A 27,631-nucleotide genomic window follows, 5' to 3' on the forward strand; every position below is an offset into this window, starting at 1 on the left:
TGACAGTGGACGAGAAGCTGGATATGAGTCAGCAGTGTGCCCTTGTTGCCAAGAAGGCCAATGGCATTTTGGGATGTATAAGTAGGGGCATAGCGAGCAGATCGAGGGACGTGATCGTCCCCCTCTATTCGACATTGGTGAGGCCTCATCTGGAGTACTGTGTCCAGTTTTGGGCCCCACACTTCAAGAAGGATGTGGATAAATTGGAGAGAGTCCAGCGAAGGGCAACAAAAATGATTAGGGGACTAGAACACATGAGTTATGAGGAGAGGCTGAGGGAGCTGGGATTGTTTAGCCTGCAGAAGAGAAGAATGAGGGGGGATTTGATAGCTGCTTTCAACTACCTGAAAGGGGGTTCCAAAGAGGATGGCTCTAGACTGTTCTCAATGGTAGCAGATGACAGAACGAGAAGTAATGGTCTCAAGTTGCAGTGGGGGAGGTTTAGATTGGATATTAGGAAAAACTTTTTCACTAAGAGGGTGGTGAAACACTGGAATGCGTTACCTAGGGAGGTGGTAGAATCTCCTTCCTTAGAGGTTTTTAAGGTCAGGCTTGACAAAGCCCTGGCTGGGATGATTTAACTGGGAATTGGTCCTGCTTTGAGCAGGGGGTTGGACTAGATGACCTTCTGGGGTCCCTTCCAACCCTGATATTCTATGATTCTATGATTCTAAATGATCTGGGGGTCCCTTCTGACCTTGAACTCAAGGATTCTAATAAATTCATGTAGCAGAAAAGAGACAGAGCTACAGTAAATCTCACTGTTGAATGCATATTGGGAATATTCTGTAAAGACTGATAGGAATCTTCACATTCTCTGTCAGTTAATAATATACTGTTAATCCTTGGTGATACAAATTGGATGTGATGTAACAAGATGTAGTGCACTTTAAAATTCACAGACAAAAACTAGGATAAAATAGAGTTAGGGTTGAGAGTAAACGCACCCAGGAAATTCAGGTAAGGTTAAATTTAAAATAAATTCAACATAGCAAGGTATGCAAATACACAGTTGAAGTACCTCAACAACCTTAACTCAGCTCTATAGTGACACCATGAAATAATTGTATGATTAAGGCATATTAGTGTTTTTGATTGTGATGGAATGTGCCCTTGTATTCACATCCTACACACTACTATAATAATCTTTGTACATGACCTATCTTGTGAGATATCATTTGAAAAATCAATTTGCTAATCAGTAATATCATGCTAAAATGCATGTAGCAACATGTTTGTAAAGTTATGAACATAAGCTGAAATCATGACTGAAGTGTGTTTCCAAGATAAGTCTAGGGAGTGGCTAAACCAGTTTCTCAAAGACAAAGGGCAAGCTGATGCCCCCAGCGAGTTGTCAAAAAAGCTATCACTTATCAAGTGGCCATTCTTTGGCAAGAAAGGAGGGCAGGTATAAAGATCTGCAACTTAGCAAAGAAACAGCATGATGTCTCCTTCGTCCACCAGCCCCCTGTATCTTGGTTCTCACCCGGAAATGCTTTTCAAAGAGGGGCTGAAACTATAAAAAGGAGGGGCAAACATCCCAATGCACTCCTCTTTCTCTCTGCCCATCTCATTCTCTCCACCTGAGAAGAAAAAGACAACAGCTGTTGGACTCTGGGGGAGGAGTCCTGACCAGCAAGTTTGTTCAGTAATGCTGTTGGAAGCATGTGGTGAGAAACTTTGCTTTGAATTCTGACCTTTATGCCTCATTGCTTGTACTCACTTAAAATATCTTTGTAGTTAGCTAATAAATGTTTCATTGTTTTATCTAATCCAGTGCGTTTAACTTAAAGTGTCTGCGTAACTCCATTTAAGGTGATAAACGGATGTATATTATTTCTTTAAAGGAATAAGGAACTTAATATATTTGGACTGTCCAGGAGAAGGCTGGGCAATACAAGACATACACTTCCAGGGACAGTCCAGGACTGGTAATGCATTGGGATCACCTTGCAGTATTATACAGACTGGCAAGAGCTAGCATGTAACCCAAGTGTGGCTGGCAGGCTGCAGTTACACACGGACACTCACGGTGTGAACTGCATGCTGGAAGGCTGTTTGGGGGTGGTCCAGCTGGAAGCTATTACCAGTAAGGCATTGTAAGGCACCTAAGGTTGCAGGGCAGGGGTGACACAGCCCCTCACTGGTCTGGATTGTACCCTGGTATGTCACAGTGATCCCAGATTTCTATACCTGGAGATGTTCATACCATCTGAGACTGAAGCCAAGCTGCACTCAGGCAAGAGAGTAGCCTCCTGCACAGTGAGGAGGAGGAGCGTTCAGCTAGTTGGGAATTTTCTGAATAAACATTTTTTCTTGAAAAATGTTGATTCCTCCAAACTGACACTGTTCAGAGGAAAGGATTGGTTCTGATTAATCTCCCAGTTCAGAATTTTTGAAAAAAAGGTTCAAAAAATGTTGAACTGTCCAGTTATGACATTTTCTAAACAAGAAGCTTCATTTTTTTATTTGAAATTACTTTTCTTTTTGAAATTTTAGTTATTTTGTATACTAATAAAAGTTACCTTTTTTAAAAAAGGTTGAAATTGAAATGAAATGTTTCAAAAATTCCCTAAACAAAACATTTTGACCAACTCAAACCAATTTTTGTTTTGGATGGTCAGTTAAAAATTCTGATTTCAACTTGTTGTTTTGTTTTTTGTCTTGAAGGAAACAAATCTGACTTGTCAAAACCTTTGTGGGACAGGTAAACCACTTTCTGCAAGCTCCAGAGAGAGGAACACTCTGAGGAGCAGGTGAAAAGAGGCAGAGACCATTATTGCAAAGGACAGCCTGTGGCTTCAGTTTCTCTGTGAATAATGGGAAATGGCAGCAATTTGAAAGACAGTGATACTTTTTAGAATTCTTTGAAAACTAATTAGCCAGCACTGCTGAAAAAGAAACATTCTATTATGAAGAAAAATGGCCAAAAAACCCCACAAAACAGTACAAAAACAAAAGTTCTTCAAATGTAGCCCATGCAGGACATTTCAATGAGTTAGCAATAAGGGAAGCTTAAAGACAATGTTATCTTGTTACTAAGATAATAAGGCATGCACACACACAAATGTTTGGCATCTAGTGCTAAATTTTTACAAGACCCATTTTTAAATTAATCTCAACTGAAACATTCATAGATTTACTTGTAAGGTTTCAGAAAAATTAGTCCGCGAAGTCTTACAATTTTGGGAAGGCTAAGTTTTATCTTTCACACAACAAAGAAGATGACTAAAATGTAAAGTTCAACCCAAATTTAAGTGTAGATCTGCAAATGGTGCTTCCACAATATTCACCCTCTCTCTCTGCCATATATACACAGACACACACACTCATTCTATGCATATTTATATATAATTACATATCCAATATGCATATGTATGTTTTCTATTTTTCAGGAAAAAACAATCGCTTTCATACTACCTTCTATTGACTGGAAAAAGTTTGATCAAACTGAAATGCCTTTTTTGGCCCCATACTGCAAGCACTCCACTCCAGCATAAAATCACTATAAGGAGAGGATAGCTGATGAAAAGTCCATGCTCTGGGAACTTAAAAATCTCCAGAACATAGGGAATTATAATGACCAGGGGAAAGCAGAAACTGTTAACCCAGAAAAGCCACGCGTGCCCTAGTTGAAAACCTGACCTCACTGAAGTCAATAGCAACGTGCCGGTGGACTTAATAGAGCCATGACAAAACCTCCTGGCATTCCATAAACTCTTCCAGCACTACAACGCCCACCTATCTATGGAAACTCTTGTTGCTACTTCTACTCCCCAATGGCAAGTGATTCTGTAGACCTGCCAAATTTCACCCAAAGGTGTTACTTCAGATTTCTTCTGGGATCCTACAGTGCAGAGAAAAGCAGGAATGGACTGCAGTGGGAAGTAGTCATCCGTATAGCAATATAAGCAGGTGGCAGGATGCACACCAGCAGCACAAAGCTCTCTACACACAGAGAGCAGGGTGAGGGAGGAAATAACTGCTCTTGACTAAGCAGTCCAAAGAAAGAAATGGAAGGAGTAACACACACATGGGGGGGGAGGGGGGGGAAAGAGGGAAGGACTCAGGCACTAGACTGGATCTCAAAGATATCAGACTTTAGTTCGTATGTCTGCCACAGATTCCCAGTGTGACCAAAGGCAAGTGGCAATCTCTCTGTGCCTGAGCTCCCAAACTGTAAAACAGAGATAATATTTCCATACCTCACAGGGCTGTTGTAAGGATAAAGTCATTAATGTTTCTGAGGAGCTCACTTGGTATACTGATGGAGCCATATAAATCCACACATATCAGCAATTTACTGCCATCAGCCTACAGGGAAGAAACTTTTGAATTCACTCCTTAATTACTCTTAATATTTTTACAGTGCACACAAAGTTGAAGGCTGTTCACATTTCTGCTATCTGATCATGTGCTACTATCACGCAGCCCTTATGGCGTACTAGCTCCTCACTGAGGCTATGTCTGCACCTTAAACTCTAATCGGCACAGCTGCAGCTGCGCCACTGTAGTGTTTCAGTGTAGACACTCGCTACAATAGTTCTCCCTCACTGTGGTTAATCCCACCCCTGAGACATGTAGCTATACTGATGTAAGTTTTCAGTGTAAACCAGCCCATAGAGAAATTTCTTAGATGTTAAAGTACATATGTAGCCCAAGAATTTCAAAGCTGACTACTGATTTGAGGTGCCCAACTTCAGACACATTAAAGGGGCCTGGTTTTCAGTGACTGGTTGCGCAGAATCTTATGAAAATTGGGGCCTTTTAAAGTTGAGTTACCTAAAATCACAGAGGTCTGCATTGAAAACCTTGACCTCAGAATATATCTTTGTTTTCTTTAGAAAGAATGTACAAACTATTCTAGTAAGCACAATTTATATCATGCTACTTGGAAATTAGTCCTCTTCTAATTGTGTAGAATGTTATTTCAAAATTAAATATCTTAAAAATATAGACCAGAATTTTCAAGAGCACTCAACTTTTGTCTAATTCTGCTCCCAAAGAAACCAATGGTAAAACTCCCATTAACTACAATGGGCACTGAATTAAGCCGATGCTAAATTCTTTTTAAAATCCCACCCATTAATTCTGGGTAAATTTTCTACCAAAGCCTTCTTTTAAAAAAGGGTTCTGTGATAAGAAAGCTTATTATCTGATACAAAGTTCTTGTGCATACCCTATGTGAGGACATTTATTATTGTTTAATGTTTATTTTACACCACCACCCAGAAGGTACAATCAAGATTAAGCCTCACTGTTTTAGGAACCATACAGACATACAAGATGATGTGGTCCCTGTCCCAAAGACCTTAGAACAGTGGTGGACAACCTCTTCCCACAGCTCCCATTGGCCAGGAACGGCAAATCGCAGGAACTGGGAGCTGCAGGAGGACCGTGCCGTGCCTGCAGATGGTCAATGTCAGGAAAATGTCTTGCGGCCCACAATCAGATTACCCTGATGGGCCGCAAGTTGCCCACCACTGCCTTAGACTGTAAAAGATCAGAACAGTATGCTGGGATAAGTTTTTTTTTAAAAGAAATTATTATTATTATTTAGCATTTATTGTATTTTTCTATTACATGATAGTGTGTCGCAATCCGCTCATTCTAGATCTGAAACACTCCACAGTGTCTGATTTGGGAGACCCTCCCTAATTTGGCATGACCCCCCACCTGGCTATTGCAATTTTTTTCTTGGCGAGTAGAACAGTCCATTAGAAGAGCAGACTACCCCACAAACAGCCACAAGCTTCCTTCCCCCTGTTGCTCAGACATTATAAGCTCTCCATAAGTAGGAATTAAAGCAAATTTTACAAAGTATAAAAAAGCTTTCGGATCATTCTGGATCAAACTTGCTATATGAATATATGCTATTATGATATTATATTAAGGGAGAGATTTTCAACAGCATAATTAGGCACCTAATGCCCTTTGTGCCTTTGGAAAATTTCCTCCTAAACAAATTGTCGCTGTCCTTTCATAATCCTCCTCAGCAACTACTTAGGAGACAAGCTAGGAATGGATGAACCAACACAGATATTTCTTCCATTGTTCTAAAGAAGAATACTAGGTTTAGTCATGCCAAGTTCTGTCATGCAGCTTCTCCAATGCCTTCGAGCAGTATTGGGATTTATATTCAAATCACAGTATGCAAAGTACAAAGGAGCCAACAATCCCCATTTGATTAAGGCTGTCATTTATTCTGGTATAATTACATTGACAGTTGCAAAGGTCTCCTATTTTTAAACTGTTTCACAAACATTTAATTCACTTCTCATGATGACAAGTGTTCAGTACACATGCCAACATGATACAGAAATAAGTAAATACTGTTTATATGTAAAGAAATATAAACATCTCAAAAAACACATCTACAAAGAAACACAGAAATGTAGGGCTGGAAGGGACTTCAAGAAGTCATCTAGTCCAGCCCCATGTGCTAAGGCAGGACCAAGTATACCTAGACTATCCCTGACAGGGGTTTGGCAAACCTGTAACAATGTTGGAGATTCCACAACCTCTCTTGGAAGCCTATTCCAGTGCTAACTATGCCTTGTGTTAAAAGAAAAGGAGTACTTGTGGCACCTTAGAGACTAACCAATTTATTTGAGCATTTTGCGAATACAGACTAACACGGCTGCTACTCTGAAACATGCCTTGAGTTAGAAACTTTTACCCCCATCTTCCATGCTGCAGATGAAGCTGATTACTTCTTGTTTCACCTTCAGCAGACATGGAAAACAATTTATCATGATCCTCCTTATAACAACCCGTAATATATTTGATGACTTATCAGGTGTCATAAATATAAAGGGAAGGGTAAACCCCTTTGAAATCCCTCCTGGCCAGGGGAAAGCTCCTCTCACCTGTAAAGGGTTAAGAAGCTAAAGGTAACCTCGCTGGCACCTGACCAAAATGACCAAGGAGGAGACAAGATACTTTCAAAAGCTGGGAGGAGGGAGAGAAACAAAGGGTCTGTCTGTCTATATGCTGGTTTCTGCTGGGGATAGACAAGGAATGGAGTCTTAGAACTTCTAGTAAGTAATCTAGCTAGGTATGTGTTAGATTATGATTTCTTTAAATGGCTGAGAAAAGAATTGTGCTGAATAGAATAACTATTTCTGTCTGTGTATCTTTTTTGTAACTTAAGGTTTTGCCTAGAGGGGTTCTCTATGTTTTTGAATCTAATTACCCTGTAAGATATCTACCATCCTGATTTTACAGGGGGGATTTCTTTATTTCTATTTACTTCTATTTTTATTAAAAAAGTCTTCTTGTAAGAAACTGAATGCTTTTTCATTGTTCTCAGATCCAAGGGTTTGGGTCTGTGGTCACCTCTGCAAATTGGTGAGGCTTTTTATCCAACATTTCCCAGGAAAGGGGGGGTGCAAGTGTTGGGAGGATTGTTCATTGTTCTTAAGATCCAAGGCTCTGGGTCTGTAGTCACCTAGGCAAATTGGTGAGGCTTTTTACCAAACCTTGTCCAGGAAGTGGGGTGCAAGGTTTTGGGAAGTATTTTGGGGGGAACGACGCATCCAAACAGCTCTTCCCCAGTAACCAGTATTAGTTTGGTGGTGGTAGCGGCCAATCCAAGGACAACGGGTGGAATATTTTGTACCTTGGGGAAGTTTTGACCTAAGCTTGTAAATATAAGCTTAGGAGGTTTTTCATGCAGGTCCCCACATCTGTACCCTAGAGTTCAGAGTGGGGGAGGAACCTTGACATCAGGTCTAACCTCAGGCTTAAAAAAAAAGAAAAAAAAAGAGACTAAACATGCCCAGTTTTGTTTTTGTTTTTTTAAAAACCTTTCCTCATAGGTCAAGTTTTCTAATCCTTATATTGTTGTTGCTCTCCTCTAGACTTTCTCCAGTTTGTCCATATCTTTCTTGAAGTGTGGGGCCCAGAACTGGACACAATATTTCAGCTGAAGCCTCATCAGTGCTGAGTGAAACAGAACAATTTCCTCCCATGTCTTACATATGTCATTCCTCTTAATACCCCCAGAATTATATCAGCCTTTTTCTCAACTGTATCACATGGTTGGCTCATTTGTGAGCCACTATACCCTCCAGACCCCTCTACCTTCTAGCAGTTATTCCCCATTTTGTAGTTGTGCATTTGATTTTCTTCTTCCTAAGCACAGTTCCTTTGCAACTGTCTTTACTGAATTCCATCTGGTTGATTTCAGACCAATTCTCCAATTTATCAAGGTAGTTTTTAATTCTAATCCTTTCCTCCACAGTGCTTGCAACCCCTTCCAGATTGGTGCTATCTGCAAATTTCATAAGTATACTCTCCACTCCACTATCCAAGTCATCAATGAAAATATTGAATTATACCAGACCCAGACCTGACCCCTGCAGAACCCTACCTAACATATCCTCCCTGTTTGACATCGAGCCATTGATAAGTACTTTTTCAGTATGGTCTTTCAATCAATTATGCACTCACCTCATAGTAATTTAATCTTAATCACAAAAACCAAATCTAAAATGGCATCCCCTCTTGTTGGTTCAGCAACTATTTGATGAAGGAACCCATCAGCTCTCACATCTCAGAAAATCTGAGCCCTATTATTATTACTAGCACTTGTCCTCCTGTCTATATCTGGGAAGCTAAAGTCTCCCATGATCACGCAGTTCCCATTAGTATTTACTTCATTAAAAATATTAAAGAGGTCTCTACCCATATCCAAATCGGATTCCAGTGGCCTATAGCACACCCCAAGCACTATCACAGGGGAGGCTCTAGTAGCTTTCCTCCCCAATGTGATTTTTGCCCAGACAGACTGACTGTCTTATCCATTGCATCGCTTATTTCTTTACAGTCTACCTCATCATCGATATACAATCCTACTCCACCACCTTTACCTTTATTTCTGTCTTTCCTAAACAGCACATACCCTTCAATACCTGTACTCCAGTCGTGACTACTATTCCACCATGTTTCTGTTATCCCTATAATATCTGGTTTCACTTCTTGCACCAGTAGCTCTAGTTCCTCCATTTTGTTACCTAGGCTCCTCGCATTAGTGTATAAACATCTTACTTTTTGCTGTTTGGCCTCACTCACTTCTTCACCCGATTAGGCACAGACATTCTACCGCCAGTATCACCTATTAGACTGGTATCCACACTGCCCTTCCTCCTCATGTCCATTCTCCTACCCACAGCTGTATCCTTTCTTACTTCATTTTCTTCCCTCTCAATGTTAAAATCTGGCGTGGAGATTACCTGGACATCTCCCAACCATCTCCCCCAAATTCCTAGTTTAAAGCTCTCTTAATCAGTTGTGCAAGCCTCCATCCTAGAAGTCTATTTCCCTCCCTACTCAGATGGAGTCCATCCCAAGACAAGTCCTCTGTCCATGAATGCCTCCCAGTGGCCATACATCCCAAAGCCCTCCTTATAGCACCACTGCCTGAGCCATCTATTGAGCATCATAATCTTGTCACACCTTTGTTACTCTTCTCTAGGAAGAGGCAGAATCCCACTGAAGAGCACCTGAGCCTCCATTTCCTTAAGAGTCTTCCCCAGTCTGGCACAGTCTCCCTTCATACGTTCCAGCGAGAATCTATCGGTATAATTTGTTCCCACATGAAGGACGATCAGTGGATTCTTTCCTGTTCCCTTTAGGATCCTCTTCAACCTCAGGTCCACATCCCGTATCTTAGCACCCGGTAGACAGCACACCCTTCTGTTCTCTGGATCAGCTCTGGTTATAGGCCTGTTTATTCTTCTCAGTAAGGAGTCCCCAGTCACATAGACCTTCCTCCACTTTCTGAAATGTGTTGTTCCCAATACATTCCAAGAAATTGTTGGATACTGTTTTTTAGTATATTACTTTTCCAACACATGTCTGGATAGTTAAAAGCTCCCATTACTACAAGATCTTGTGTTTTGGATACCTCTGTTACTTGTTCTAGAAATTCCTTATACACATCCTCAGCCTGATCTATAGTAGACCCTTACGATGACATCACCTCTATTTTTCTCCTCTTTTATCTCTACCCAGTTGAAAGTCTCTGGTATGCCTCTCACCTCATTCTAGGCCTCAGAACACGTGTATATATTCTTGATGTATAATGCAACACATCCTCCCTTTTCCCCCCTTGCCTGTCCTCCATACCAATATTCCAGTCATGAGATTTATACAGAGATGCCAATTAAGCCATAATTTAGCTTATATAATAATACTTCTAATTCTTCCTGTTTATTTGCCACACTCCTTGCAGTTATGTATAGACATCTAAGATGTGGAAGAGATTCCTCCACTATTTTCCCTCTTGTTGATCCTATGACTCTATTGTAATTTTCCATTTCCTCCCCATCATCTAACCCCCTGCTAAGGTCATCGTTGTTTATGTTTACCTGTGGGCTTTTGTCACCTGCCCCCTTTGAACCTAGTTTAAAGCCTTCCTCACAAGGCTGGCGAGTCAGTGCACAAAGATGCTTTTCCGCTTCTGGGTCAGGTAGACCTCATCTCTTCCCAGCAGTCCTCGTTTCTAGAACAGCAACCCATGTCAATGAAGCCGAAACCAAGCCTTTCCGTCAACACCATCTGTGTAGCCAAGCATTCATCTGCAGGATGTGTGAGCGCCTGCCTGGCCCTTTACCCTCAAAGGGCAGGATGGACGAGGATATAACCCGTGCCCCCAACTCCCTCACTCTCGCTGCCAAGGTCCTGTAATCACTGCTGCTCTGCTCAGGGCCATACCTGGCAATATCTTAGAACCCATGTGCATGGGTAGTGGTCAGACGGATGGATGAGCCTCGGAAACCTGTGATATCTTTGGTGTGGGCTCCAGTCAGGCAGCACACCTCCTGGGACACTAGGTCAGGTCAGCAGATGCATGCCTCCATCCCACTCAGAAGGAAGTCCCCGACCGCCACTATGCTATGTCTCCTCCTCGTGGGGGTGGTGGCTGGGAGCCTCTCAGCCGTGGAGGCTGTACAGCATATAAGTTCTTGGCTGTAATGGATGGGGATCCTGGGTGGAGGATGAAACATGGTGCCCTATCAAAGGAGGTGGCAAGCAGCCTGTCTCCTCACCGTAGAACAGCTGGTTTTCCTTCCTCCCCTGGTGCTGCGTTAGTATTTTCTAGTCAGCTGGCATCCTCCATCCTAGCTGTCTATGTGCATCCTATTGATGAAGTCCTCATGCTACTGAATGCTATGCAGATAAGCCACTCTCCTTCACCTACTTCTTGAGGGACTTCACCAAGACTCCTCTCACACTGGGTGGCTCTGCTTGCCTGGCTTTCTTTGGCAAGCACCTGCAGGCCACATCCCCAGCAAGTCAAGACCAGGATCTGAGTAGAAGTCTCCAGAGCCAGGATACCTGTCTGGCCAGCACCTCCATATGTGTAGGCAGTGGAAGAACTAGCAGTGCTGTTGGTGACATGCCGTTTTCTTCCTGTTGCCAGGAGCGGCGAGTTATATGCCCCCTGGTGCCCGGGCTCCAGGAATATTAAGAGCCCAAGGGCCCGGCTCCACCAAATTTTTGGAGCCAGGTCTCTCTCCCAGCCCTGCCTGCCACCCCCACGTGCCTCCCCCAGAGCGTGCCCCAGCCACCGCCAGGCCCGAGCATCCCTGCTTCAAGCAGGCAGCTGCCCTGCCACTCCACACTGCGCTCCCTCACGGCCGCTGGCGGCCACTGCTGCCTACAACACGAGATCAGCACTGGTGGCAGACTGAGGCGGCTGCTGCACCTGCAGAGGAAGGAAGTGCATACATGATCGGCAGCCCACCCCTCCACTGGCACCCACCTGGAGGTGATGCCGAGGGGGCTTCTGGGAGACGGAGTCTGGACCTCACCTGAGCAGCTGCTGGGGCTTGGGTTAGCATTCGACCATGTGATCTCCCCCTCCCCCCCGCAGCCACCACTCCTGCCCCATGCTGGGCAAAGGGCAGCCCCATCCCCCGTGAGGCTACAGTGAGGGGCAGCAGGCTGCAGCAAGGGAGGAGGCCACATGTGATGGCACCCACTCACCACAGGGGAGGCGAGGGGGCTTCCTGGACCTGAGAGGGGCCCAGCCCAGAGGAGCACGTGCAGTGATGGTGCCGGGTGAGTGTGCTGCCCGGTGGGGAAAGGAGGGAAAGAAAGAGGGCTTGGGGGGGGGACTGTGGAATCCTCCTCTCTGGCCCCAGCCCCGGGGCAGCCTGCCTGAACCCCAAACTCCTCATCCCTGCCTCGCCGCACCCCAGAGCCCGCATCCACAGCCAGAGCCCTCATCCCCCACATAACCCCACATTGTGCAGTATAGGAAAACTGTTAAACGCTTACTGTTTCCAGTCCATTTTTACACTATTTAAAATATATATATATCAGTTTACAAGGCAGGTGGGGGGGAAGAGGGCAGGACTTGGACCCGGACCCGTTCTGGGCACCACCAAAAATTATACAAACCTGCCGCCCCTGCCCCTTGCGAGGTTCTTCTTTATATCTGCAAGTCAAGGGGGAAAACAAAAACAAAAAACAACCCCACCTTCCCGCCTTACTCCACTGGCAAACCTAACTGGCTAAGTCCCTTAGTCTCCTAATTTCCTTCATCTGACCAGCTGCATAATCACATCACATTATATTGATCAGAAACATGCAAATCCAATGAGCTAAAGACTTCAGAATCAAATCAGAAGATGGGTCATGTGTCACTTCCTTTACAGAGGAAGTATTTACTGAAATCCTACACAGTCAATGCTTGCTGCCAAAAGAACAGCAATTAATTCTCCACTTTCAGCTGCATATGCCCAGTCCAGCCAAAAATAACTTTGAAGTCAAGGATCATCCATCTTCATTTGTTTTATACTTCGCCAAGGTAACTGCCATTAACTTATCAAGTCTCAGGCTGAAACATTTAACAAAAAGAAGGCTTTCAACTAAAAAAAAATGGGGTTATTGGTATGCATGGATACGTCTTTAAATAAACAAATGTTACGGTTGCTGAATAACACTGCCTCTTAAAAACACAGTCAACAAGACGAATATAAAAAGTATCAACATGTAAAATATTCCCACCTACTAAAAGGCAGTTGCCTATTTTCACCAAAAAAATCACACACGCGCACATAGACATAGGAAAACCCACGTACAAAAAATAATAAAAAGCATTATGGTGTTTTGTATGGCACTGCACCACAAGCAGTAAATTAATCTGTATTCAACCAAGAAGAAACATGAGCAAGCAACATCATAATGTCTAAATGGTATTAAATTCCTTCAATAAACATGGTCTCTTATCTTCACATAAGATAAAATCATACGAAGAAAATGCTAGTTCAGAAATAATCTTTAAAAACCCGCATGCCTGGCATACCAAACAAACATTCCGACAGCCTATCTAATCTAATCAGACGCTCTAGCAAGCTTTTAAAACAGAACCATTAAAATTCAGCGTACTTTCAGTTACTATTATAGTTGTCTATAAATTAACTCCATTACTGTACCATGGCATTCAATCATTATCAAAAAACGGTTTCTCATCTCTTTACCGCACTCCCCAGATAAACTATTGCATAACACTACTGCAATAAATCTGACGTTCCACTGTGCTGCTCATTTACTTATATTTTGGTGAAGCTATTTTACACCATTTTTCAAATGCAGCATACTCTAGCCTCTAACATCTTTAGAAAATAGACACACACAAAAAGCAGAAACGAGAAAATAATAATTAAAGCAAAAAATGCTTTTTCAGATGTTTTCATATAATAAATATCCAGCTTGCACAAAAAATGCTGTGGTAGGTTGTCTCAATGGAACTTGGAAATAAAGATTTTACCTTGACCTTCAAACAGAATGTTAAAACCCATGTCACTTTTAAAAAGTCAGGCTTTCCCTATTTATACAAAAGACATTTATATATTTTGACATTCCATTAGTCTACTTTTCTCTTCTTCACTCTACAAGTTTTACAAAGGCAGAATTCCTTTATTCGTGTGTACCACAATTTTTTTTTTTTTTTTGCAAGCAACAGCCTGGCAACTAATAACAATTTTAGAGCAATTCTAATATAATGAAATGCTGTTATTGGCTGTTTATATAACAGTGAATTAACCCCCACTGGTATATTTCAAGAATTCATACCCATGGTGTATAAAATGTGACTCATAAGAGTTCGCTATTATAAGAGAAAAAGCTGCCTAGATTCAAGAGACTGCCTCTCAAACTAAATATGCTTAGCCTGCAGTTTCTGTCATGGAAGAAATTACTCAATTAACTTCAGACAACAAAAACAACAGGGTTATAACTAATGTACAGTAAATGCTCTGTGGGTGTAATGCAAGCTCATTTCCCAGTAATATACTCCCTTACATTCTAACCCATTTCTCACCTAGCTTTTGCAAAAACAACTTAAGTATGTTACATTTACTTAGATTTTTCTCTGAACATCATATTACCAGAAAAATAAGTTGCAAAATATTAGTAACCTGGTTAGGGCCCTCTCTTTCTCTTTGAAGTATATTCCCAAAGAAAATATTTTCAGAATGAAGTATTTCTCCCACCTACTTCTAGACAGTAAATCACCTTTTTCAAAGTTAAAATCAAGTCCCATTATCTATGAAGTTTCTGCCCACAGTGATGATTTTTCCTGGCAGCAGCAAAGGAAGAGACTACAATGACAGTAATCAATAAATGATCACCTGTTTCTAGGAATTAAAAGCAGGGAAATACAAATACTCAAAAGCTTTAAAAGACCAGATTAATAACAGTCTCTCTCACTCTGATGCCCAGTGAGTATTGGGGTAAAACATCAATTATTAAAAATAACTAAAAGAAAACTTACCTAAGTAGACATATATACCTGCCTCCCGTCATTCCTTCCACTCACGTTAAAATATCCATCAATGACTTGTTTTTTCGCCTAGACTGCTAGATAATTTGCCTGTAGCACTGAGCTAATGTTTGCTAACATCAGTCAGTTACAAATTTATTGCCGGTTACATGTTATCCAACAGCATAACATTTTTAGGATATATATTTGTCAGCACCATAACACAGCTTTTGCTGTATGATTAAATAAGAAAATAAAGGAAATTAACAATCAAATCTGCAGATTAAAGTTAAAACAAATACAATTCTGCTACATGACAGCCAGACCCTTAGCAGATGTTATCACCATGTATAAATATGTGTAAATCCCCTTTTCATTAAAGCCTGCCAAATAGTGTAAACCAACCTTGTAGAAGGTGCTGTCACATCTTAAAAACACAGCCAACATGCAAATAAACATAATCCTCTTTACTCTCAAAGCTAATTCACAAGCACCACTTTATTTTTATTTTAATATTATGCCTATAAGAAGTATTTTAATAGTCACATTACCAGACAGATGACAGGTCATCCCCCTTTATCTGTGCCACAGCACACCTGAATTACCCTGCCACATCACATTACATTCAGAGTGCAATTCTAAAACAATCTCTCACAGGCTATGGGATCCTAGGAATCCTCCCCCGCTATCTCTCCATGGCAACAGTAGCTACAGTAAAGACAGTCTACCTCTTACGCAAGCAAAAAAAGAGTATGAAACACGGCCAAAAGGCCACAAATGTCAGCAGACAAAACATCACTCTCTCCCCTCCCCATTTAGTTTCTGCCTTAAAGAAATAGTAGTCTATATTTCTTTTCCCTTACAATTCAAATATCTCAAGTCACCTTTTGCTGGATGAGAAACAGCTTAAAGCAGACTTGGAAAATAGAGCTGCAACCCAAGTACATACGGATAATACACCAATGTTTTCAACGACAGATTTCCCCCCTATATTTTCATGTAACAAGTACTTCAGCAGAATATTCTTTATCCTTGCACAGAGATATTCTTGTAGACAAAAGAATTTTACAATGTCTACTTTAGGATTGTGGATACTGATTACTTTAGGATACTGCCACCAATCACCTTCTGAATGTTAAAATTTAACCCACAAATGTATAATCTAAACTGTGGAAAAACTTTGTTTTTAATACCAAAGCAATTTACCAGGATATTTACATTTTTTTCCCAGTAAGTCATTGCTGCATCTGAATTGACTTTAACTTTCTGAACCTAATAAAATGATAAATTAGACCCTCAAAAGGCAAATATTAAAGATGAAAACAAGATATGGACATTGGCACTGAAATGTGACCCAAGAAGGTGGACCCCAGAGCCCATATGGACAACCACTGAAGGTCAGCCTGTGCTGATTGGATTGCAGCATCAAGTCCATAGAAAGCAAGCTAAAAATATGTAGGAAAAAAAAAATCTTTAAACCTGGTACCTTTCAACAAAACAAGACAAAAAGACTTATAAGAAGTTATCACAAAGGACTATTAAACATATATAAATAGCAGTCAAACTTCTTAAGCCCCCATTCAGGAAAGTACTGAAGTATGTGCTTAAATCCATCCCTATTCAGGGCAGCACTTAAACATGTGCTTAAGTTTAATCTTATTCTTAAATTCCCTTGAAGGATGTAAATATGTACTAAGTGCTGCTCTAAATAGGTATGCTCTTCTTTATCAGAGCCTTATAGCACAGATATACTGGCCTGATTTTTCCATATGTGCTATGAAGCAACAAAACAATATATCATTTTATTTTATTTCATATCACATAATTCTTATTTCAAATTAAACTACCAGAACCCAAACAGACTATAGAAAATGAAGTGTCATTTTAGACTTACAAGCTTTTTCCTTAAAAAAAAACATTTATTTTCCTTTATATTTTTAGGCCAACAGACTATAGACTGCAATGTGTCCCCATGAAAGAGCCTCTTTTATGCGGGGAAAAAAAGTTAGCACATGAAAATAGGAGAGCTCTAACACTCTAGAAATGTCTGGAATTCCCCCCAACATCTTGTTCATGAGCCAAGACAGGGTTACATATAGCAGGTCATATGGTACATCCACTAGTTCCTTTTTGACATAAAGCTCTACAATATTCTAGTCTATGAATATATTTCGGCTAACATGGATTGTAGGTGTTTGCCAGATGAAGTAAGATCACCATTACCTCTAATGTCACAGGACTCCCTTTATAGCATAAATGACAACTACCCAAAAACAAAAACTAAACACACAAAGCAACCACACATCCACTTTCTGACACATAGGTAAAGATGACACCAAGCACTGATATAACAAGCTATGAACTTTAAAGACCACTACGGATCAGTAGCATTTAGGCCTTAAAGTTCAGCACCATGACATTATGATTATGGGCACAATATAAATAACCAGTCTGGTATTTCAGTTTCTCTTCCACAGTGGATGGGTGTTCCTTGGAGCTCACAGTGGTTTGTGTTCTTAAAATTAGAAGGATCTTCCACCCTCAGAAAGAGGCTTTTTTAAACAGAGAAGCCACCCACAATTTTGGCTGTTCCAAATATCCTTTCCCTTGATATCATGTAGGGATATTATTCCCAATCAGCAATCTGTTAAAGTATGTTAAGATGTTTCTTCTCTCTTCCTACAAATAAAAAGAGCGAGGAAAACCACCTTTGTCAAGATTAACTCTTTTTTTGTATGCCAATCAGAGTTTTGGTTGAACACTACAATGGATGCTTTAGAAGTGGGATGCTTTTATTTAATTTTTCTGTTCCTTTTATTATGTTGTTCTGAGGCAGCTAAGACCAAAGTTCCTGGAATAGGAGGCATGGGGGGGAAAGCAAGTCTCCTACTGCAGGACTTGACACAGTTAAGTATCCTGGTAGAAGATGACACTAAAACCTGGTTGTGCTCCAAGCTCTTCTTGGTCAACCTTTCATTAATAGACAAACACACACTCTTATGTTTTGCCCCCGAGATGTCAAAGAGTTTGGATGCCTTTTCCTGGCCTGCTGCAACTCACACAACCAAGACCTGAACTTAATGCATCATCATCTCATGGAAATTATAAAGAGGAAGAAACAAAGAATTGACCAAGAAGTCATCTAGTGATCTATTCCTCCTCCTTCTGCCCTGATTCAGAGACATCCTCTTCTAAATGGACAATGGAACCTCCAGGAAATAGTGGCCTCTCGGTTACTTCTTTAGGGTGCTTTGGTGCTGGACAATGTGGTTGCTCAGTGATCTTACCCTCAGAAAGATTCCTGAGGGAGGAAGTGGAGACAGACTACCAGCCCCAAGGGACACAACGGTTGCACTGGTCATAAGAGCTCTGACTTTGCACGTTTGGTTCCCCAAATGGGAAAGAAAATCCAAGAGGTGGGGAACTGACCTCTTTCCATGGAAAGAGTTAGGGGAACCACAACCAGGGAACAGTCGCAGGTACCTTCACCACCCACCACAGGGAGAAGGTACTCCAGGAACTTCCTCCTTGCAGGGATGAATTCTAATAAGCCCCTAGCTAATAGCAGGAGCAATAAAGCAGAGTAGGGGGCAGATCAGACACGTCAGCCCCTCTGCATCATCCTTGCACCGAGAACCAGAAAGAAACAGCTCCAGACCGCCCCAAATCATGAGATATCAGCGCCTCAGTTTTTATGTAAAATAAAAATAAGTTTCTTTCAATTGAGAGGTGTCTGCCTGAGTCTGCACACAGCCAGAAACAACAGCTCTAAAGGCAGGGTGTAAGGTGGGCGGGGGAAGGGGGTGAATGAAATGTCCCATTCATCTCTACTGGACATTAACTTCAAGACTCAGTATTCTGGGGTGCTCTGCTAACACCACCCCAGCAGAGAACTCTGTGGCAAGATGTGAGGTGATGTCAGCAGAACTTTTTTCCTCGCAATGGACTGTGTTCATCATCACTAAGCCCAGACAATGGGCAGAAAGGAGAGGGGAGAACATGAAGGAGGCTGGCATTAGGGGATATAGAGGGGATACAGGATGCTATTATTCTTCACTCAAAGTGTGGATTTCCGAAGTTACAACAAATGAACAGGCAAAGGTTTTTTTTCAACAAGGATGAGGAAGGGCTAAATACAAATAAATCAGCACCCTTGCCCATTTGTTGATATGTTTTATCTGCTTCTTCTAGCCCTCATGTGTTTTGTATTTATCATTCAATTTAACTCAACACCTCTCTTAATCTCAACTACTGAGGTGGTACACAGTAAGACCAGGACTCCCTCAGACAACCGGGACCCAAAGGTTTTCACAGGACAAAGTCAACACTTTGAATTGCATTTGTAAGCAGACAGGAAGCCTATGAAGTTTCCGGAGAACTGGTGTTCCAGGTAGGTAGCTGTGTTCTGAATCAGCTATAAAACTTTCAGAGGATCATCAAGATCCCAGGAAAGCTAACACACCATGCCATTTAGAGCTGAAGAAAACAAGACATACTTGTCATCCACCTGCTGATCATGCTTCAGCCTGAATAGTCTCGCTAATGCTCCCATTGGCCTTCAATACATAAACAGCCGTAGGAATAATGGAGTAGAGCCACATATCAGAACTCTCTTGGGAAGACAAGATGTTTATCCCCGAACATCCTCTGAGATTTCAGAAGCAATAATGCCTTTTTTCAGGACCACGCCAGCCACCCCATCTAGGATCTACTCAGGGCCAGCTATGTCAAAGACAGCTGACTCCAGCTTCTTGGCTAAATTCCAAACTCCTCTTGCAGCTTCATTTGGATAGGATTTACTTCATTTTCTGCTCTAAGCTGTTGTACAGTGTAGCTCTGGGTAGTTACCAGCTGCCTTACTCCACCGCAGAGGTAAATGCAGTTCAACTGTGGGAGGGGAACAGAGGAGATGAAATACAATTTAAGATACTTAAGATGAAAGGCACTATATCAAGGTCCTCTAAGTATTTATGCTTAAATACCTGTGTTTAAAATAGAGTTCACACTAAACCAGATTCTAACACAGTTTAAAGAGCTATTGTGGATGGATTGAAGTAGTTTTGCAACTGTTTTTAATACATGGTTGAGAAAAAAAAAAAAAAGTCCTAACATGGTTTTGTCCCTTTAAACTATGCTGTAACCAGATTTAACAAAAGCTATGTTTGAATCATATTTAAACAGAACAGGAGGACTTGTGGCACCTTAGAGACTAACCAATTTATTTGAGCATAAGCTTTCGTGAGCTACAGCTCACTTCATCGGATGCAACAAGTACTCCCTTTCTTTTTGCAAATACAGACTAACACGGCTGCTTCTCTGAAACCTATATTTAAACAGAGTGCCCCAGCAAATTTAAACCATATGTAAATTCAAGATAGCTTTATTAAAAGACCTAATGAAGAAGAAACATGCTTTCAACATCTGTTGCAGAGATAGAGAAGATAGCAACAGGAACAGCAAACACTATTTTCTTTTTTGAGATGCAGTCAACCCACTGAAGCAAAATATCAGTAAAAGTAGAACATCTTTAAGAGGAAGGAGGCTTACACTGGCTTGTAACTTCCAGAATGAAGATGACTAAAATTCCCAGGTGGTGACTATTTCAGAACCTCGTCTGCTTGCTTATCACCATCTGCTAGCTCTGTCTTGGGAAAAAATGTAATCTCTTCCTCAAACCTATTACGCATCTTAGAGAAAAATTAGCAGTTTTACAAAATGCCAAGTTTAGGTTAAAAATCTCACATTTTCTAAAAAGTATCAAATTCCAAAGAGCATTTAAAGCGCATTGTCACACAGCGGCTGGCCATGGTAAACAAAGTAGGTCCAGCTCACCGGTGCCTGGACAGGTGTTCCCGTTTGGCCAATTAAAATGCAGGGCAGCAGACAGGTGGCTATCAAGGGCCCAGTGAATCAGAGAAGACTGGTTCAATCAGGAAGGGCAGGTGAGAGGTGCCAGAGACCAGGGGGATTGGAGGAGTCCCAGAAGAAAGCAGAAAATGGTTCTTGGGAGAAGTCTGAGGGCAAAAGATCAACAAGAGGGAAATGCTAGTTGGTGTCCCCAAGCCAGAGAACCAAGGCCAGAGGGATGGAGAAGAGTGAGGGCAAGAGGAGCAGCAGTGGGAGCTGCCTGCTGGTTCTAAGCAAGAGAACCACATCCAAGAGCCAAAAGCCTGAAGACGGGAGCAGCAGAGGGTCTTACCTGCTGACATCTCCAGGGTGAGAGAGCCAGACCCAGAGGAATCCTTAAGAGGGCTGGGGGAGTGAAGGATACTCTCCTGGCAGGATGCTTCGCAGCCGAGAGGCTTTAGGGGTTCCTGCTGGGAAGACTGGGGTTGCACTCCAGTTGGAAGGGCTGGGATGGCTGTCCTGGTATAAGCACATGAGAGCACTGAGAGAGTCTAGGCATGGTTTACGGTGACAATTTGTGACACATGGGGCATCAAGAGATGAGATAACTTGAGTACTGATGACTGCTTACACTAGGGTGAGAAACAGACTACATCTGTGAGGCCTTTATTATGGACTGTTTTGAACTATGTTTTCGTAACAAACCATGTTGATGGACTAGAAGATAAGCCTTGCATGGAGTTATTGAGTTACCTGAGAGGGGAAATTAGGCGGCACAGTTGTCCTGCTGTGGCCTGCTGCAAGTGGGCACTCCAAGTGGGACTGCCCTATGACATACTTCAAATGTTATACACATTAAGGTAAGAATGATCAGTTGTATGACTCAACAAGGATATCCTTGAGGTGGATACCCTGTCTCTGTCTAGGCCACCCTACAATATATTCTGCAGAGGTTCTACAAGACAAAGAAAGAAAGTGTTTGGTATGCAACTTACGGTTACTTCATGAAAAAAACTGGTTTTGGTAAATGCAATAAAAAGTCTTAGAAATGCTCATGTCACAGAAATGCCTTACAAAATGATATTAAGTCACATTAGTGTAATGGATGCATTAGCTTGACAGTTATGTCAATGTTTTAACTTAAAATATACATGGAAAAAACAATTTCATACTTATCCATTTCTGTACAAATGATCCTCACTTTGCTGTACAGGAGAACAAACTCCAATATTTATGCCTTGAGAATTTACTATTGACTTGAACAATTAAGTAACCAGGGACAAAGACCCTTCTGATACTCAACCAAAATGCATCAAAATGTTGCTCCCTTATAATGTAAGTAATACTGACAAATTCAGGTTAGCTGTACAATCTGATAAACAAGTAAAGTCAATTTTCCCCCCTGGTTTTTAACACAATACATATAAAATAGTCATAACAGTATAAAAAGAATAGCATCTTTTAAAAGTCTGATCCTACAAACAGGCTTACTGTGTAAAAAAACATTTTAAAAAATCTGTTCAAAAGGGTTTTTGGAGAAGGCTGAGGATATGATTCCCAGGATGACAAAAGGGTGGAAAGGTGCTTTTATTGTAAGTGGCAGACTAGCAGAGTTCCTTCTTGAATGATTATTTTAATGCTGTGGTTTTGAGGTAGTATTAATTTTGTGTTAGGGCACCTAGACTATTGTACAGGCATTTTTTTAAAATTATTTAAACGGAAATAAATAAAACACAGAAACTGTAGGTACTCAGCACTTCTGAAAACAATGCCATTATTAACTTTAACACTCAAACAATACATTAACAGCAAATAATGCATTCAACATTGTGCAGCTCTTTGGAGACAAAGCATCTAGTAAACTCTAACACTGCTCCTTCCTTCACAGGGAAGGATAATATCTGCCCAGATGCTCAGAACAGTACATGTGTTTATGATAAGCACCTCCTAGCACATAAGAGCTGGGAACCATGCTGTCAATGCAATTGTCTCTATTTCTAGAAAAATTAACAAAAAAAAAAATCCTAAATGACGTAAGTGGAAAAAATGTTAATTTAAAAACATTTCTATTTTGAGTTTGAGACAAGGATTTTCAGAGTAGAACACCAAAGGAGAAAAATAGCCCAAAGAGTCTGATCTGTTTCTCCATAGTCTTTGGCCTATCACCTAGAAGCTGATTCAAACTCTGCAAACTAATAAACTAGGTATTTGATTAATGCTCTGGCTTACAGGAAATATACTTTGCCCATCTCCATGGCAGCAGTAAACTGAGGAGTAAGCAAGTTGTCACCTACACCTTTTCGCACAATAGCTTGTCAACTCTGGCAGGGGACCAACCAAAGGGAGTCTTTCCTCTTGTCATCTCTAACACGAATAGCTCTGTGTATCTCTGAAAATAGCACAAAACATTCATAAACAGCATCAGGCCTGTTAGAAAGGGCTCAATGTCCATAACCTGTCTGAAATAATAGAAGGTGAATTCCTGCTGCATTCTCTAATTACTCTGTTTCTATCCATTTTCCAGCAATCTGCACTGAGACTCAACAGTACGAAGTTGCTAATAATATACCTCCAGGGTATGTTCACCCACAGTACAATTTATTCCCCCACCCAAAAAAAAGAGTCACATCATGAATGAGAAAAGTTGTTTGAACATCACCCCAGCATTATAAAACATATATTTTAGCCACCTAGCTTTATAAAAGAGCCCTAATAAATGTTACTGTGAATAAAACCAGCTGAACAAATAGTCTTTGGAATTACTGGAAAAAATTATAGTGGTGAAATTTTACAGGCATTTAGCCAGCAGTGAGGACCAACAGTTTTTTTTTTTTTCTTGTCCAATCTGGAAAATAAGTTATTTTAAATGAGTAGGGATTTCCGCCCCCTCTCCATCCCTTTTAAAGGAAACATTTACTGTGCGTGTGTGGCAAGTTTTAAATAGCATAAATGTCATAAGAGTTCTTTAGTATTCAGTCTCCATACTCAAAGAACTTTGGTGAAGCATAGTGTAGAAAGACTAAATGTTAGTACAAGTGATTGCACATTCTCCAGGGAACAATATGGGTTTCCTTAGGGAGTGGCTTAAGTACACCAAAACAGGAAGAGAAGTTCACCAATATTGGCCATCATTACAGATCTTGGCCTCATATGCTGATGGGACAGAGCACAAAGTGGATAATGGAGACATAACATGTAATTTATCTGAAAGAAGGTTATGGCTCCAAGCAGGCCGATGGCCATTCAAACAAAAGTAAGCAAGAGTGTGCAGTTTATGGAGCTTATAAGCATCATCACTTAGACTTGATCAAGACAGAGACTGGATGGAAAAACAAATAAAAATGGGGATCTAGTCACCTTTTTCTCTAGACATTTTTTTAAATAATGAGATTTCCTGCGGTTTAGAAGATTAAGACATTTCAAAAGAAATTTTATTCACACACAAAAATTTGAATTTAAAAGTAACTTGACAATGTGTTTTTCCCAGACACAAACATTAAAACATATGCGAACGTGCCAAATGTCAGCATTGATCATGTAAAAAAACCCCCCAAAAAACCACATAAACCAGCAAGTTATCTCCCCCTTTATGTGCAAGAATGTTGGTTTTTCTGTACCCATCTTATATCCACAGCCAGGTCATGTCCCCAACATCTAAATCAAACACCAACGTATGTTTCGCTGAAGTCCTGGCATCAGATTTCATAAACACTTTTTTTTTTTAATTTGCCAATTTCCTCAAGTTTTCTGCTCTTTCAATTCAATGCAATATTTTCCTTGTTTCTTAGTCTCTCTATGATGAATTTTCTTCATCCATTCCTCCATCTCAATCTCCCCATTCTTACGCCACTCCAATTTCCATATTCCGTGAGCCATCCTTTCCAGTCTCCCATGATGTGATGTTACCCTGTTCTTCCAAACCCTTTCAAGCACAGGCTTCCTCTGAGCCCTGGGGTTGCTCAACCCCCCTCGCCCCATGCCCTGCCCCCACCCCACATATTCCCACCCCGGTCCACCCGCACTCCACCTCTTCCCGCCCAGTTCCACCCCCTCCCCCGAGCATGCCCTATCCCCACTCCTCCCCTCCCACCCAGCACCTCCTGCACTCCATGGAACAGCTGACTGTGGCATGCAGGAAGCATTCGGAGGAAGGTGGGGAGCTGGGTGCCAATGGGTGCTAAGCACCCACTAATTTTTTTAACACCCACAGTGTCGGCACCTATGCTTTCTAGCAGCTAGTCCAATGGGGCACTAGAAAGGAGTAGGGCTTATGTTCCCCAGCCACACTGTTTAGAGATGTAAGGGACAGAGATCCGTTAAGCACGCCTACTCCTTGCGACCCTGGAGTTGGGACCAGCTACAATCTGGCCATGAGCCGTGAGCCTAAGGCAGAGTTAGTGCAACATATAGCTGATTGTTGTCACCTGGCTACCTGTTAGGGCAGACTAAGTTGCTTGATTTGGTAAGAAGTTTGGGGGCTCAGGCATGTGAGTAAGACAAGAATCAACAGGAAGGTGATGGGAGGAGGAGTCTGCCCATAGCAGGGGGAAGAAATTTGGTACATCTGTGTCCTGTTTAGTTTGGACTTTCCTATGGATTCACCAATGTATGACACATGACTAAGACTTTGACACCGAAATTTTTATTAAAATTCACAGGCAGGACATGGGCAATGAACAATAAATCACAGAAGCCCCAGCCCCACTGCTGTGGGGGGCGGACTGCCCTAGTTCGAGTCGGAAGTCATGGAGGTCTGTTAGAGTCGTGACCTCCGTGACAAAACTGTATCCTTACACATGATGTTCGCTGAGCATCTTTACTCTGCATGTATGTTGCATCACTTTCCCCTTAGTCTGTCTTGTTTATTTGGATTGTAAGCTCTTTGAGACAGACATTGTTTTGTTCGTTTGTACAGTGCCTAGAACAATGAGACCTTGTTCTCAATTGATCTCTAAGTGCTACCATAATACACATAAATGGTAACACCTGCTGTGACACTGTCAGTCAGCAGGGGCTTCAGAGTTAGAATTGGGCTTTTAAGTTGAATGCCAGAGAGGAAAGGAACCTAACGGAGCTATTTTCTTCCTCCACAGATGGGGCTAAACTTCTCTTTTTAACTCCATTAAAAAGGAGATTTTGCTGGCAGGGCAGACTCCCTTTCTTCTCCCAATATCCATGGAAGGAACGGAGAGCTGGCAGTGTGGATCCTGTAGGGGAGAGGAAAGCGAAAGCAAAAATTGCCATCTCTTCTTTCCTACTGCTCCTAATGGGGAAAAGAAGCTGAGGATGGGGAAGAAGAGGCTTTTTTAATCACACTTTCCCTCAGAGGGGGATCAGATCTTTTATTGCTGTTAATTACCTATATTATGGTAACACCTAGAAGTCCCAATCAGGATCAAAGCCCGAGTGAACACAGACTAAGAAACAGTCCCCTGGAGATCCCACAATCTAATAAAGACAAGATGCAACAAGTGATTGTAACACTGAAGTAGTACACAGAAGGAAGGGCAATGGAAACAGGAATAGGAACATGCGTCCACCAGGGTCCAATAAATTATTTCGCTATTAGAAGTCCTCACTGGCCAATCCATCTTGCCATTATCAGTTGGCACTTTCCCAAAGGTATTATGAATAAAGTGGGTCTGGCACAAAGATGCAAAGGAGGACAGAGTAATGGCTTCATCGTCTAAATCAGGATTGTGTTCCAAGCATGAGGGTCTGGAAGGAAGATAGAAGTATGAAGGTGCTTGGGGGAGCAGAGAAATGGGCAATAGAAACTAGCACTGAGGTGACCCATGCTCCTTCATGCAGGACAGCTGGGAGTCCTCAGACAGTCATCAGCTCATTTTGCTAATCCTACTTCAGATTTCCCTGTGTGGCAAACCCTCATTTCACCAACCAGTGAAAAGCGAGAGCAGTCCTTTCCCTACACCGGGGAGAGGAAGTCTCAGATGCTTTTAGCAGGGGAGGAGAAAACTGGGTTCTCCAGCATAAAGTGGCTGGAGTGAGGGCAAAGATCTCATCCACAGTATACACACACACCTTGGGTACATACATAGTACATACACAGCTTTTATAAGCAGTCTAGAAAATGCAAGCATCTTCAGAGTTAAGGCTCTTTTGGAACAGAATGTAGTCATAACAGAACACCACTGTAACCATATTATTGGTCTATTAATTATTAATGCTAAGATTTTGTCACGGTTATCTTTAGTAAAAGTCACAGAGTGTGAATTTTTGTTTATTGCCCATGACCTATCTGTGACTTTACTAAAATTAACCAGGGCAGGGCTAAGTAGGGGAGAGGAATGGAGTCTCATGGGGGAGAGGGAAGAACTGACAGGCTGAGCCCCTCACCATGGTGGGGGGGCACAGCCACAGCTCCATCACCCGCAGCGCAACAAGTCACAGCAGTCCAGTAAAGTCACAGAGTCCATGACTGCTGTGACCAAATCATAGCCTTACTTATTATTGCCTAAGGCTCTGACTATAATACAAAAATTTGCAGATCCTGAGTGTGTTTTCAAAAGGTCATGCCCTATCCATATCCACCTGCGTAGTTATGTTACCTGCAATGGTTTTTGAAACTGATCTTCAAAACTGCATATGACAATTTTTTTGTAGCATAGACAGGGCCTAGGTATGCCTTAACTGAATTTACATCCTTTCGCTGTTTCAGTCAGCCCATATCACTGTAACAACATTGGTCTTTGCAAACATATAATCCTGAGCAGGAGGAAAAATAAATGAACCTTTGATCTGTGGTCATACCATTATTTATATACGGTTACAGTAATCCTCATTTTTCAAAATACCCCAAATCTTATATTTTACAGCCCTTGTTTGTATAACAGACACACTTGACAGGGTACAGGATTTGCACTGGCTCACCACATAAGATGTCATGCTTTACTCATTTGGAAAGTACCTAAGCACTACATCTAAACTCATTTTGAAAGGAGAGGCCAGTTCCTCCTGGTTTGTACAAAAACTATTTATCAGAAAACC

The 27,631-nt window shown here is 41.6% G+C and overlaps 1 protein-coding gene across 5 annotated transcripts in view; it reads right to left on the bottom strand.

Annotated features, from left to right (window-relative positions):
• The window catches only part of HIVEP1 (HIVEP zinc finger 1), a 184,767-nt gene that overhangs the window by 112,610 nt on the left and 44,526 nt on the right, over window positions 1-27,631 (bottom strand). Inside the window, exon 1 of one of the 5 annotated variants that reach the window (XM_084620938.1) lies at window positions 15,328-15,396. The exons of the other annotated variants lie outside the window; for them this stretch is intronic. Coding sequence (XP_084477064.1) covers window positions 15,328-15,346 — 19 coding nt within the window. The 5' untranslated portion in view covers window positions 15,347-15,396. Of the gene's footprint in view, window positions 1-15,327; window positions 15,397-27,631 lie in introns of those variants that run through there. 5 annotated transcript variants of the gene reach the window in all.

The sequence above is a fragment of the Lepidochelys olivacea genome (genome assembly GCF_965140295.1).
Source record: "Lepidochelys olivacea isolate rLepOli2 genome assembly, chromosome: 2".
In the NCBI taxonomy this organism is placed as follows: Eukaryota; Metazoa; Chordata; order Testudines; family Cheloniidae; genus Lepidochelys; species Lepidochelys olivacea.